The sequence below is a fragment of the Lacerta agilis genome, chromosome 8 (genome assembly GCF_009819535.1).
Source record: "Lacerta agilis isolate rLacAgi1 chromosome 8, rLacAgi1.pri, whole genome shotgun sequence".
Lineage (NCBI taxonomy): Eukaryota > Metazoa > Chordata > Lepidosauria > Squamata > Lacertidae > Lacerta > Lacerta agilis.
Genome location: NC_046319.1, coordinates 75,343,846 through 75,359,068, shown reverse-complemented (window position 1 = coordinate 75,359,068; position 15,223 = coordinate 75,343,846). Strand labels below are relative to the sequence as shown.

At 51.0% G+C, this 15,223-nt stretch overlaps 1 protein-coding gene across 1 annotated transcript in view; it reads right to left on the bottom strand.

The window, feature by feature from the left end:
- Positions 1–15,223, bottom strand: part of NECTIN2 (nectin cell adhesion molecule 2) — a 45,268-nt gene continuing 30,045 nt past the window's right edge. The window contains exons 6-9 of the mRNA XM_033158769.1: positions 5,397–5,541; positions 4,505–4,568; positions 2,766–2,870; positions 1–689 (exon numbers count right to left, since the gene is read on the bottom strand). Of these exons, the coding sequence (XP_033014660.1) occupies positions 486–689; positions 2,766–2,870; positions 4,505–4,568; positions 5,397–5,541 (518 nt within the window). The 3' untranslated portion in view covers positions 1–485. The remainder of the gene's footprint in view (positions 690–2,765; positions 2,871–4,504; positions 4,569–5,396; positions 5,542–15,223) is intronic.

Genomic DNA, 15,223 nt, shown 5'->3' with positions numbered 1-15,223 from the left:
CATGGGGGGGGGGGAGAGAAGTTGCAAGAGGTACTTGGCCCCTGCATCCACGCATGGGAAGTGGTTCTGAGGACTCTGGTTTCTATTGTAAACGTAGCATTTGTCCGACAGCCAGATGGCTCAGGGTCAGGGAAATTTGGCTCAGGAAGGTCCACTGGACTTTGGGGGAGGCTGGGAGGGTATAAGCCACCATCAGGCCCATTTCAAAAGGCAAAAGATGAAGGCACTACGTGTGTTTGGCATGCTGGGGGACAGTCCCTAGCTCTGGCCTGGCTGGAGAAGGAACAGAAGGAATGAGAAGGCCTGCTTTGAGCAGGACGTGCTCCTGCCTATCTAAGGCACAAAAGAAACCCGGGATTTTCAATGGAACCGCGCTGGGCATCTAACAGAGGATATAGCGTCAAAAGAAGCAGCATCTCTCCAGGACCAGCGTGAGATACAGCATCCTCATCTTTGGGCTTCGGGTGGAAATCCAGCCTCAGGGCTCAGACATACATAGCCCTGGACATGATAAAGGCCTTGTCGGTGGACATGGGAGCCATGGCGGCCTCTTCCTCGGTGGCTGCGAAGGAGAGTGCGTCATAAATGGGGTTGATCTGGTCCAGATATTCGTCCTCCATGCCGGGGCCAGCGTCTGCCGCCGCCTCTCGCTCTTCCAGCGTTGGCAGCTCGTGGTATCGCGGGGCCTCCTGCAGAGGGAAGGAATGGATTGGAGGGGGGATATTTACTTAACTGCTGTCCCCCACACCCCACACCCCTTGTTGCATCCCACCGCGTTTACACTGAGGTGGGCGGGAGGCTGTGATGGTGGACCCGGGTTCCTTGGAGACAGGAGCAGCCAAATCTGGACTGAAGTGGAGACCATGCTGCTCTGATGACCAAGCCAGAGCCTATAGTGTGGCCACATTCACACCATGTCATGGCTTCCCCCATGGAATTCTGGGAGCTGTAGTTCGCTAAGGATGATGAGCATTGCTAGGAGACCCCCTATTCCCCTCCCAGAGCTGCAATTCCCAGGGTGATTTGGCAATCAATCCCTCTGCAAAGGGAACTCTGGGAAGTGCCTATATGTGACGGGAATAGGGGTCTCCTAACTACTCTCAGCAGCCTTAACAAACTACAGCTCCCATAATTCTTTGGGGGAAGTCATGACAGTTTAAAGCGGCATCATAGCTGTTAAAATGTATGGTGTGATTGTGGCCAGGCCAGGCCAACCCAGGGGCATCATCCTGGCTGCCAGTCACAGGGGTCAGCAGTGCATGCTCTCTCTGTGCTGAGCTCAGCTAACTTGGCCAGGCCTGAGCCCCAGACTAGGAGGGTCCTAGCTAAAGCTGTGGGGGCTGGATAAACACAACCCCTAAGGAGCCGTGCCACCAGGGACTTGTGTCACAGACTATGTGGCACCTATTTCTTGTTCTTTCTTGTAATCAGGGCTGGCCCAAGACATTTTGCTGCCTGAGGCAGAGCAACAAGTGCTGCCCCTCCCTCACAAGTCAAGGCCTCCAAAGCTCACCAAGATATTTTTGGACTTAATACAATAATAAAATTAATAACAGTTCATGTCATGGCCCCTTCAAAACACCACAGTTCAGCTCTCTGAGGTGGACACTTGACACTGCCCAATGGTTGGGCCGGCCTTTGGTGTTACCTGTTGGTGTGCACAGAATTAGTATATTGATTCTGAAGGTAAAGTAAAGGCACCCCTGACCGTTAGGTCCAGTCACGGACGGCTCTGGGGTTGCAGAGCTCATCTCACTTTACTGGCTGAGGGAGCTGGCGTACAGCTTCCGGGTCATGTGGCCAGCATGACTAAGCCACTTCTGGCGAACCAGAGCAGCGACGGAAACACCGTTTACCTTCCCGCTGGAGTGGCACCTATTTATCTACTTGCACTTTTACGTGCTTTCAAACTGCTAGGTGGGCAGGAGCTGGGACTGAACAACGGGAGCTCACCCCGTTGCGGGGATTCCAACCGCCGACCTTCTGATCAGCAAGCCCTAGGCTCTGTGGTTTAGACCACAGCGCCACCCGCGTCCCTCTTGATTCTGAAGAGTACCTGGCAAACAAACATATCTGCAGCTAGCCCAGTTGTGCTGGAAACACAAGTCACCGTTTGTGGGAGCAGCTAGTTTGAAGGGCAGATCTGTTTCGACCAGCGCTAAGAAGCACTGTGCAATCCAAGAGGCAAACTCCAAGATCCTAAGCAATGCTGCTGAGAATCCAGAAGCACAACCTCAGATTATAGGCGGTGTAATGCTTTTGTGTTTGCAAAAGTGTGTAGCAATGGAGCTTTGGGGGATGCTGAAGCAGCCCCCCGCCCTCTGCTCCCTACTCATTCTGCTTGGTCCCCCCTTCTACATTGTAGAAAACTCACCAAGCCTTGCCCACAAGTTTGCAAATTAATTGCTACGTTTTGCAGCCATAAGGACTAGAAACTTTGAGGACTTTAAAAACAAAAAGGAAGCCATGAGTCTCAGGATTCTCTGGTGTGTACTCCACAACCAAATCCCACGCTCTGAGAGGCACGATTGCAGATGGGCAGGATACATCCTGGGAGTTGTGTGTGTTTGCTATACTGATCTTCCTCTTGGGGCCCCGGGGGTCAGCATGGGCTAGGTTTTCTCTCCAAGGCAAACCCGAGAAGTTGAATCTCAGGGTGTCAGAGTGGATCCCATCGCAGAGGGCTCGGTCTCCTTGATCGCACCCCTTCTGCTCAACGTGGGATCTTCCCTAGAGAAAACTCCTTGGCACGGGCTCCCCCTCACCTCCGTTGCGGTGGCAGCGACCCCGCCAAAGAGACCGTCTGTGATGCTGGGTTCATAAAAGGGTGCTTTGAGCGGGATACTCTCAGCCTCACTGGGAGTGGGAACCTGGAATAAACCAGAGATGTGGGGTGAAGACGGGAGGGGGCAGCCTGAAGTGCAGGAGGAAGCCGAGAGAGAGAAAGACCTCCCTTCCCAGAGTCAGAATAAATTCCAGGATAGTCTCAGCCAGAGAGGGAGAGAGCCGCCAGCTCATGCAGAATTTCAGATACTTCCCTCCCCATCCATCCCTGGTTGCCTTTGCCTGTCTGAAGAGCTCCTTAAGACTCAGCCAGCCACCTCCTAACCGGCCGCAGGAAGAAATTGCTGCAAGGAACCCTGCCCAAAATCTTCACCAAAGCCTCCATTGTCTCTTCGTCCTCAGCCAGCCATGGCAGGGCCCTGCGTATCCTGCCGTTTCATGCAAGCACCGCACAGATGCAGGGTTTTTGCTCTGGGAGCCAACGTTCATTGGAGACTCCCAGCTTTCTGGTTTTTATTTTTTTTAAAGCAAGTTGCTAGGCCTTATGGTTTGCAAAGAGAGCTTCGCCCGAGAGTGGGCAACGCCTGCTGAAATCACAGCCCAAGAAGCCCTGCTGGGTTAGGTCAGAGGCCCACTGAATCCAGAATCCTGTTCCCACCGTGGCCAGTCAGGTGGGAAGCTCAGAAGCAGGATCTGAGCACAACAGCAGCCAGAGGGAGTAAGTAAGGCTTCCAGCGACAGAGAGAACATGCATTGCCCCACTGAGCTCTTGGCCTGGCCCCAGGAACAGCAGAAACAGAAGGGAATAAGCAAAAAGCAACAGATATTGCACACACTTGCTTGATCTTCAACTGTGAACAGATACATTAAAATCCAGCTTTTCTCACTTCAAGGATTATTATTATTATTATTATTATTATTATTCTAACTCAGTCAGATGGGAGATGATGATGATAACAGCACCCTCTTTCAGCACAGAGTACAAACAGCCCTGGAAATCAGTAGGCTGATGATTGCTAAGCATGTGAGGGATGGGTCTTGGCTGCGCAGGGGTGGCTTGGCCAGCGCCAAGGACGACATTGCCAGGTAGCTGCAAGCTTTTCTCCCTGCTTTCTCTGGCCAGTTCCCACCACACCTGGGAGGAATCTTGGCCAACTCCAGCTACAAAGGCAGCTTATGTGGCTCAGAGTGCCTAGAGGCCATTGAGATAGGTAGGACATCGTTTTGGGCAGTCTTCACCAACCTGGCACCCTCCAGAGGTTCTGTGCTGCAATTCTCATCAGTCCCAGGCAGCATGCCCCACTTCGCCCTGAAGCTCTTTGGGGGCAGGAGGAGGGGTCTATGTTGGGCCAGCCAGTGTCTCTTAGCCTCAAGTACCTCACGCAGTTGGCAGGTAGGGCCGGGGGTGGAGAAAGACCATTTGTAGATACAGGGAAATGTGAGCCACCATTAACACCTGGGTCAAATAGACAGAGCCTCCCTTGCCCAATGGCAATCAGTGAGTTTTATGGCTGAGCTGGGCAGGATTTGAATCCATCTCCCTTTGGTACAGGTCCTACCCACTTTTGTCCCGGGCCCCAGTTATCACCTGGGATCTGCAATTTGCATGAGGACACTGTTATAATTTTGTCATCCCCCCCCAAAAAAAGTCCAAGAGACTGAAAAAATAACCCCATGTGTCAGGAGCATATCCTGGCTACTTCAAGGCACAGGTACTTACCGGTTCTGTTTCGTCAGACAACTGGCAGGGTGGGGGCGGCTTGTACGCAGGAGGTCCTTCCTGGCTGCAAAGACGGCAGGAAGGAAGATGGTCAGGTGAGGGTGTAAGTTGCCAAACCACTGACTACCAGGGCTGGCTGGCTGGAGATAATGTGCTTTAATGTGCTTTAGGTGGGTCAAGGGAGCCGTGGACTCAGAAAAGTTGAATACCACTGCTCTAGGTAATGGGTGTTAATCTGAGTTCAGATTTGCACCCCAATGGGTAAAGAGATGCCAGCGAAAAGGGCCACCTACTCAAAAGATGGCAGGCCAGATTTAAAGGGTTTGTTGACACCCAGCCTCTGGGTCCTCCAGATGTTGCTGACCTGCATCTCCCAAAAAAGCTCACCCAGCGCTGGACAACGGTCAATGGCCGGTGGCAGCTGCGGTCCAACAACATCTGGCAGGCCACAGAGCCCCTGCGATAGAGAATCAAAACAGTAGGCCTGTGATAAAGGAACAGCAAAGGACCTAGGGAAAACATTGCAGATGGGGAAAGTGCAGAAATAATTACATCCAGGTGTTTTGGACTGCAAACATCTGGAAGCCACCAGGTTGGCAAAGGCTGAGCCAATCCCCTAGAAATTTGGATCGCTGTTCCTGCATTGTAGACCCACCATATTGAATCTCTATTGTATCTGTGAACTAAACCGTTTTCATTTGTTTCAGTTAAGAGTTGTGTGAGCCTGTGGTGTTTCCAGCGACACTTCACCCGCCCAATCTGAACCCAGGCCAACCGTGGCAGGAGAAGGAGAAGTTATCCCTTTCTTGCCATGCCTCATTGCCCATCTCCCAGGCCCCCTGTGGTCTATCTGGATCCTGGCCCTAACCCCCAAGCAAACTGAGCCACTCACTCGTCCTCCTCGCGATCCATCCGGTTCTTCTGCTGCTGGCGGCAGATCAGGATGCCGGTGGCCACCACAGCCACGGCCACAATGGCTGCAATCAGGCCACCAATGATCCCCCCTGTGGTGCCTGCCCCTTCCATGTTGGGCTTATCTGGACAAAAGAAAGAAAGAAAGAAAGACAGAAAGCAACACTGTGAATCGGAGGCCCATGTGAACATGTGTTGCACGTCAGGCTGCTTCAGGGATGGGGGAGCTTCGTTCCTGTAGGTGTTGTTGGGTGGCATGGACAAGAGCAGGGGTGGTGTCTGGAGCCAGAGTCAGGCATATGTCAGTAAAAATAAATAAATACCCAGTGTCATTGAAGTTAACTCTTTATTCAAAGAAACCAAAACAGTGCAGGGTCATGTTGTGCAGATGCCTGATTACCGTCTCCCAAAGCAACTACTCTACTCCGAACTTAAAAATGGAAAGCGTAATGCAGGAGGTCAACAAAAGAGGTTTAAAGACTCTCTCAAGGCAAATCTAAAAAAAAAAGTAGTATAAACACCGACAACTGGGAAACACTGGCCTGCGAGTGCTCCAGTTGGAGAACAGCCTTTACCAAAGGCGTCGTGGGTCTTGAAGACGCTCCAATTCAGGACTAAAGGGAGAAACGAGCTAAGGGGAAGGCACGTTTGGCAAATCCTCACCGTGATCAACTCCCGCCCGGAAACCTATGTCCCCGCTGTGGAAGGATGTGTGGATCCAGAATTGGCCTCCACAGTCACTTACACAGTAACTGTGTTTATGGAAGACAATCTTACTCGGTTACGAGGGATCACCAAAGAAGAAGAAGAAGAATGATCCCAGCAACTCTTCCCAGTAGGTCTTGCCCCAATGAGGCAGCTGCTCTCCAAGGTTCCTTTCCCTGGTTCCTTCCCCAGCAGCCTAAGGCTCCATCGTCTTGTGTCTCTTTGCTCTGCCCTCTTCTTTTCCCTGCATGTTCTGGGAGATCAGGCAGGAGGGGAGCTGGTTGCAGCAGGGCAGAGGGACTCCATAGGTTCTCCAGCAGCTGGCCTCATCTCTGTCTCCTTGCCCTCTTCCTCTCCCACCTCTGATTCTGCACTGCTCTCTACCCCAGCCTCTTCCTGCTCACGAAACCCTGTTGCCTCTTCAGCTTCGGACAGCTCCTCCTCCCAGTCTGCACCCTTTGACCAGTCACTGCCGTCCCATCAATAACGGGCTCTGTGCCTTCTTCCCCTGTGGGTTCCCTTGGGAGTTCCCCAGCTGGTGCCTCCCACCACTCCTCTAAGTCCAGCCATGACTGGTGAAGGAAGTTGTAGTTCCTCAAAATGTGGCAGGCTACAAGTTCCCCATTTCTGACATACGCAAGACATCGAAACCCTCCTCAAACATTCAGAAAATCCACCGCTGTGGCACCCAGTAGCAGAGAAGCTGTAGATCTCCAGATTCCGTCAGGCCACTGGTCTGATCCAGCACGGATCTTCTTCTGTTCTTAGGAATGGTGGGAGTTGTAGTCCAGCAACATCAAGAGGGCTGCAGCTTCCCCCCTCCCGGGATCCTTCCCAGGTCAAAGGATAAGTCTGCGTGGAGCTGGCACCAAAACACATTTTTAAAAGCAGGCCTGAGGGTGATGGCCGAGTCACCCAATTCCACCAAGCAGATCTCACAGATGAAAATCATTCATTTTAAAAAAAATTAATCCTGCACCAAGGTAATCCAAACTGCAACAGGAAAAGGCGAATTCAGCGACCTGTATAACTTACGCAAAAAAAAAAAAAGGAGAGAGAGAGCGCTTGCATGGTTTTCTTTCCTTTTCACAATTTCCTACAAACATGGAAACTCTGGTTATTGGAAGCCTCTTTCAGAAACTGCTGCTTCTGAGATTTCAGCTGGCCAAGTGGGGCTCACCTGTTTTCAAACCTACCCTCCCAACGACTGTGGCTAGAAAAAGAACTCTGAGGTTTTCTTTCAGAGAGCTGGGTTTGGCAGATGCACAGCTCCAGCCTGTTTGGGTGTCAACGGACACAATGGTTCTCTACTTCCACTACAGGGGTCAAATCTACTCAACAAATGCCAGGATGAATGTGTCGTCTCCAATTACTGATGCTGCAAATGGTCACCGTGCTGATTTTGCACAGGTTTTAAGCCATAATTTAGTTCCCGGCCTGTAATTTTTTCATTTAATGGCATTTAACTGGACGCCGGTGTTTACAACCTCTCTGTGGCAGGGGTTGGAAACATGGGCGTACCCGGGGGGGGCAGGGGGGCAGCTGCCCCCCCCCTAGAAGCAGAGTCCAGGGAGAGTCTGGGGAGGGGAGAGCGGGGAGGTAAGTGAGGCGGAGCAGGGGCTTGGTGCCTTCACACCTCCAGTGCCCCTCTGGAGGCGCTAGGACCTTGTTGCGCTCTGAGGGCTGAGCACGCGAGCCAGGGAGGGGAGAACAGTAGCCTAATTCTAAAGTGGCTCTCCCTCGCTGTAATCGGCTCCTGAAACCGGGGAGGGGGGGGGCTACCATGGCTTGCCCCCCCTAGTTTTGATCCTGGGTATGCCCCTGGTTGGAAACCTGCATCCCTTTCATCATTCCTGGCCACTGGCTACGCTCAGGGCCGGTGCTAGGGCTTCTTGCGCCCTAGGCGAACCACCTTCTGGCGCCCCCCCGCCCCCCCGCCAAAGCCTGCTTAAGCGGGAGCCGGGGGGTGGTGTAGGGGGCAAGCAGCACCTCTCCACTACAGCGGAGAAGCGGCTGCTAGCCCATCCTGCCCAAGCCTGGCCAGCGCCCCCTCCATTTTGGCGCCCTAGGCAATTGCTACGCTGAACTGGGCCTGTGAGGAAGCTGGAGCTCTGCAACATCTGGAAAGCCAGAGGATCCCCACCTCTGCCCTTGTGCCTATATATATTCCCCTCATCCGAAGATAACAATTCATGCAATAGACAATGTGGATTCTAGTCCGCAAAGCACCATGCCCCCAATACATGTCTACATCTTTAAGGTGCCGCAAGACCCGTTATTGTTTCTGCTGAATTGTGATCATAGAATCGTAGAGTTGGAAGGAACCACGAGGGTCATTTGGTCCAACCCTCTGCAATGCAGGGATCTTTCTGACCAACGTGGGCCTTGAACACACAGCCCTGAGATTAAGAGTCTCGTGGCTCTTATAAACACACAGGCCTGCATCTCATAGAGGAGAGGGCTCTCAGTGGCTGCCAGCCACAATGGCTGTGCTCTGCTTCCACAGCCAGAGGAAGCAAAGCTTCCGAATACCAGTTTATGGAAATCGAAGGAGGGAAGGGTCTCTCTTGGGCTCAGGTCAAGCTTGCAGATTTCCCATGGCCACCTGGGTGATCCCATGTGAGAATAGGATGCTGGATTATATGGGCTGCAGGCCTGATCCAGCAGGCTCTCCTTATGTTTTCGTGTAAACCCAGAACAGGGCTTTAACTGGCCGGGATTCTAGATCGTGTTTTTATTATTATTTCTCTTACTCTCCAATCTTCAACCACTAGGTGGCACCTTAATTCTACGCTGCAGATTCGCAATTGCAGGGGGGTTTTGCTAGTTACTGGCAGATAGGAAGGTTGAATGGACTGTGATTCACACCACAGTTCTCCCCTGGTGCCCCCACCGCACCCATCCCGCTGCAGTTTCAGGGATTGGAGCTTTGGAAAAAGGATGAGGGCAAAGCATTCTTCCAAGTTGGAATTCCTGGCCATGGGAAAAGAACAGGGAGGGAACACACAAGAGCAGGGGTCAGCAAACTGTCCATCAGACCTTGTGGGGGGCCAGACTATATTTTGAAAAAAAATATATGAATGAATTCCTGTGCCCCACAAATAGCCCAGAGATGCATTTTAAATAAAAGGACACATTCGACTCATGTAAAAACACGCTGATTCCCGGACCGTCCGTGGGCCGGTTTTAGAAGGCGATTGGGCCGCATCCGGCCCCCGGGCCTTAGTTTGGGGACCCTTGCACAAGAGGCTCCCCCAAGACCCGAGACTAGTTCTAGGGATGGCAATCTATTGATTAGGGAGGGCTGCATTGTTATTTCTTATTCTATTACTTATTAGATTTTATGCACCGTCTTCATCGCAAGATCTCAGGGCGGCTCATGAGATAAAACACAAAGTAAAAGCACAAGCAAACAACTAAAGCCACAACGTTCAGGGCGACGTCATCCCATCGCACAGCTGCCCTGTGCAAAACCAGGCACACCGGCACCAGCAGAATCTCAGCCATCGTAGTTTTCAACAAATATCTATCTGCCGCTCCCGTCCTGAATTGTTTGCGACGCAACAAATGGCTTCCAAGTTTCTAGCTCTCAGCACTCGGAAGCGTAGGGGGTGAACCGCTGACGAAATCTCGGAAGGCGCAGATCAGGATTTCCGCTAGCCAGGTTGCCTTCCTTTCACCGCAGTTAGCAAGGAGCGATATAAATTATGCAAAATAAGAGATGTATGGAGGCGAATGAGCTCAGCGTGCATAATTCATACGGCCTGTAATGCGCAGCTTTTCTTCGGCACACAATTGATGTTTTAAGCATAAGGGTGAAGGCAGCCCTGAGAGGGGATGAATGCTGGGATTCTGCCTTTCATCTCTCCTCAACACTTTGAAGAGAGCGAGGCCTGGTGGCTTCAGTGTGTGTGTTGTGTGTGTGTGTGTGTGTGTGCACGCAGAGCTGCATGGTAAGTTTCCGGGTTACAGGCCCCTGTTCTGGAAAAAATGAAAAAAATGAGGTCCAGCGGTTAAGCTAAGGTCACCGACCTTTTTTGGCCAGTAGGCGCATTTAGGATTTAGAGAGAGTGTTCAAACAACCCTTTGCGTTGTTCTCCCACCCGCCCAACCGCACATGCATACACAAACACACTTTGCTTTTCCATGGAGTCTGGGTAAAAAGCATACCCTCCAACATTTCTCCGATGAAAATAGGGGTGTCCTTGCCTGAAAGCATGGACAATCCAACAACAAACCTAGGTTACGTACAGCTCAAGCTTTTGGACTTCTTATTTCATTTTATGGGATCCATACGTATTGGGTTCCTTTTTGTACATTTGTCATAAATCTTTATATGTATTCATGTGACAGAGTTGTTGAGTGTCACTGTATTTTACTATATTGTTCACCCCGGTGTGGAGATAAAATTAGATATTACGTGCAATATTCTCAGCAGGTTACGTATGTTGTGGTTTATGCCTGAAAGCATGGACAGTCACTGCCAGTCAGGGCAGGCAATGGGTAAAAAATGTAAAGGACCCATGGACGGTTAAGTCCAGTCAAAGGCGACTATGGGGTTGCGGCGCTCATCTCGCTTTCAGGCCGAGGGAGCCGCCGTTTGTCCACAGAAAAACATTTCCGGGTCATGTGGCCAGCATGACTAAACCGCTTCTGGCACAACTGAACACTGTGACGGAAGCCAGAGCGCACGGAAACGCCGTTTATCTTCCCGCCACAGTGGTACCTATTTATCTACCTGCACTGGCATACTTTCAGACTGCTAGGTTGGAAGGAACTGGGACAGAGCAACGGGAGCTCACCCCATCTTTGAGATTTGAAACACCGACCTTCCAATCAGCAAGTCCAAGAGGCTCAGTGGTTTAGACCGCAGTGCCACCCGCGCCTGAGATGGGGCATTGGCCTGACTCACCATGGGTTATGTTCTTACGTGTTGGGTCTCTGCGACTGCGCCTTTTTACTGGCCTGCCAGGGAGAAATGAAGCAAATGAAGGCATGTGTGTTTGTGTGTGTTTGCATCTCTTTTCCTTGCCAGGCAAAGCACCCACTGCTCAATTTCTGCCTGGTTAAGAAGGCGACAACCCCTGTCGTTCGTCACTGCCGTCAGACGCTCTGGGGCTTTTCATAGCACAGGGCATCCCAGCTCTGCCCATCACATGCCAGAAGCTCGCGCAAAGCCCATCAGGAAAGCAAAGGGAAGGAAAGGCAGCAAAACACACATAGTAAAAGTACAGGGATCCCTGACCATTAGGTCCAGTCGCGAACGACTCTGGGGTTGCGGCGCTCATCTCGCTTTACTGGCCGAGGGAGCCGGCGTACAGCTTCCGGGTCATGTGGCCAGCATGACAAAGCCGCTTCTGGCGAACCAGAGCAGCGCACGGAAACGCCGTTTACCTTCCCGCCGGAGTGGTACCTATTTATCTACTTGCACTTTTCGAACTGCTAGGTTGGCAGGAGCAGGGACTGAGCAACAGGAGCTCACATTGTGGGGATTCGAACCGCCGACCCTCTGAATGGCAAGCCCTAGGCTCTGTGGTTTAGACCACAGCGCCGCATATACACACCCTCAACACACAAAGAAAGTGTGCTCCTGTCCTCTCCCTTGCAGTGGAAACTTTATCAGGACTACAACCTTTGTCCTGGCTACCTGGGGTTCAATTTTTATGTATGTTTCTCTGGTTCAGACTTCGTGGATTCTGTCACTGGGCAGCCTTGCACAAAATCGGTGTCGGCTCCCTTCTGCATTATGGGGATAATAACTACTACTTCACATAACTGTTAGAATAATGTACATCGGGATAATGAGACAACGCATGAGGAGCACTTTTAAATAAAATTAGAGTCGACAGCAGGCTAAAAAAAAAAAAAAAGCCCATACCCATCTTGCTGCTGTGCCTTTAATAGCATCCCAAAGTGCAGAAACCTGAAAGCAAAGCTTTTCACGGCAGGACGATCAGCAGAATCACTTCGAAATCCAGCGGATCAAGTGGTACTCACGGGCACAGGAGCAGAGGCAAAGGGGAAAGTTGGCAATCTTCAGCACTAATTAAAGGAGGGATGAGGAACCTCAGGTCCAGAGGTCAAATATGGCCCTGCAAACCTCTCTGCTTGGCCCTGAAAATACTGCCTAGGCCAGGCATGTCCAAAGTCCCTTTTGGGGACCTAAACCGGCCCCCGTAGCAGTATATGTCCTGGGCTAAAATCATTTTAAAAAGCTCAGCAACTTCAGTCCTAAAAAGCTCAACAACCTTGGTCGGCCCTCACGCATGTTCACTTCATCAAATCTGGCCCTCTTTGGAAAAAGTTTGGGCACCCCTGCCCTAGGCCAAACCCCTCAGAGGCCCTGCTCCACATTTCCTTCCGGTGCTTTTGCCTGCTTGGGATGTACAGAATCACAGAATCGTAGAATTGTAGAGTTGGAAGGGACCCTGAGGGTCATCTAGTCCAACCTCTTTCAATGCAGGAATATGCAGCTGTCCCATGCGGGGATCGAACCTGCAACCTTGGCGTTATTAGCAGCATTCTCTAACCAACTGAGCTACCCGGGTATCTTGGGATGGTGATAAAGACCCTTCATTGCCTGGATGGAGAGAGGAATGCATGGTTGTGTGCACAAAGCTCCTGTCTTCAGGTCAAGACTCTTCTATCTGGCTTCCTTCAGAAGGAAGGGTAGGAAATAAATGGACGAGATAGCAATGATAAATCTGTTGCTCCACTCGGTTTTGCTCTTCTGGAATGTGGTCCCCAGGAGGCTAAGGCGAAAACGGCTTCCCCACCCTTGATATATTATTATTGTTGTTATTATATATTTATTTGTACCCCCTCATTTCCCTGCCAGGAACACAAGGCAGCTTGCAGATTATATATATATATATATATATATATATATATATATATATATATATATATATATATATATTTCATTCCTTCTAGACTTGGGCTGCAACTCATTCCTTCTAGACTTGGACTCCAACTCCCATCAGCTCCAACCGACAGCTGAGACGTATGGGAGTTGTAGTTCCACGACAGCTGGAGAGTCGCCGGCTTCTCTGCCCCCGCCGTCCCAGATCCAGGGCAACTGCGGCCAACTCCTTCCTTCCCAGCAAAGGCCATCTGTCGCCTTCCCTTCATGTTGGGAGGCAAAAGCACCAGAGGTGCGAGATTGAGAGGTGAAACGCAGACCTCCGTGTGCCATCTTTTCGCTGCCAGCTTGGCGTGTTCATCCACTAACTGATCCCCTCCTCAGCTCTCCTGGGAGGACCCATAATTACCCACAGCCCCATCCATTATGCATGGGCCAGCTTGGAGCAAATGCCGGCGCATGGCTTTCTTTCGCGGCGGCTCAAAATTCTTATTTTCCAGCCAAGGAGCAGATTTCCAAAGGAATCCTTTCGACGCCGGCCCTGCTGCCAAGGAGCTGGGCGCAGCCAAGGATGCCCAAATCCAAGAGGGGAAGGAGGGAATGTGCAACTTCTTGGCGCAGGTACAAAGAGGAGGAAGCGAGCCTGCGAGATCTGGGTTGCCCTCCCTCCCTTAGAGCAGGCTTGGTCAACCTGGCGCCCTCCCGACGTTTCGGAGGGCAGCTTTGAAACATCTGGGGGGGGGTTCACCAAGGCTGTGTTTTAAGAGCAAGGAGAGGAAGCGAGAAAAGGAAGGAGAGAGAAGACGTGGGAAGATGGTGAAAGGAGGAAACGTTTTCTCTTACTCGGGGAGGCTTAAAGGATTAGACTGTTCTGAGCTTAGAAATGCCTATGACTGCGAGGGAATATGACAGCCACACATCCGGAATATGAAATCAGAGGATCACAAAAAGCAGAGAGAGAGAGAGAAGATGCAATTTGATCAAGCCCACTCATCCACTCCTGCCCAGCCGAAAGAATCTGTCACAGACATCTTGGCCACAGCCCGGCTGTGCAACAACAACAATTTATTATTTACACCCTGTCCATCTGGCTGGGTTTCCCCAGCCACTCTGGGTGGCTTCCAACAAAATATTAAAAATACAATAAAACATCAGACATTAAAAACTTCCCTAAACAGGGCTGCCTTCAGATGTCTTCTAAAAGTCAGATAGTTGTTTATTTCCTTGACATCTGAAGGGAGGGTGTTCCACAGGGCGGGTGCCACTACCGAGAAGGCCCTCTGCCTGGTTCCCTGTAGCCTCACTTCTCGCAGTGAGGGAACCGCCAGAAGGCCCTCGGTGCTGATCTCAGTGAACGGTGGGGGTTCACTGAACGATGGGGGTGGAGACACTCCTTCAGAGAGCAGGGCTGAGGGTCCCAAGGAACCATGAGGAACCTGGCCTGGGGTCCCCTAAAATGTGTCCAGAGGGACAATCGATGAAGGGCAGGAGGAGAGGAGCCTTGCACTGCCTCTGCCCAGCCAGGCCAGAGATGGTCCGTCTTCTGCTGTTGGCAGAATAGGCGGCCTGCAAGTCGTATGTCCACAGTAACTTGGAACATGAACAGCAGTAGAAAATTGGTAATATTTGAAATAGAAGAATATTTGAAATTAGAAGAATTCTGATTTATTACAATGCAGTAGATAAATGGGATTGGATGGGATTAGGAACAGGAGTTTGGATTTTGGATTTGATATCCCGCTTTTCAGTACCTGAAGGAGTCTCAAAGCGGCTAACATTCTCCTTTCCCTTCCTCCCCCACAACAAACACTCTGTGAGGTGAGTGGGGCTGAGAGACTTCAGAGAAGTGTGACTAGCCCAAGGTCACCCAGCAGCTGCATGTGGAGGAGTGGAGACACGAACCCGGTTCCCCAGATTATGAGTCTACCGCTCTTAACCACTACACCACACTGGCACACAGCAGGAAAAGGCAGGAAGATAATGAGAAATGTCTAACAAATTTGGAATCTGGAATTCATATGTAAAGATTAAGTTTAACGGGGGAAATTGTCTTGCAAAAAATAAATTTTAAAAATGGTATGTCCACAGTAAGTGCCCACAAGTGAAACTATCACCTGCCCTGACCAATGCGCAAGAGTGAAATTTTGGTGAACAACTGTGCAGTCATTTTTTAACCCTTTCTCCTCCTCATCACTCATCGTTTTTCAGGGAGCGCCCCGCCTATCTGACTGGCATCGCAA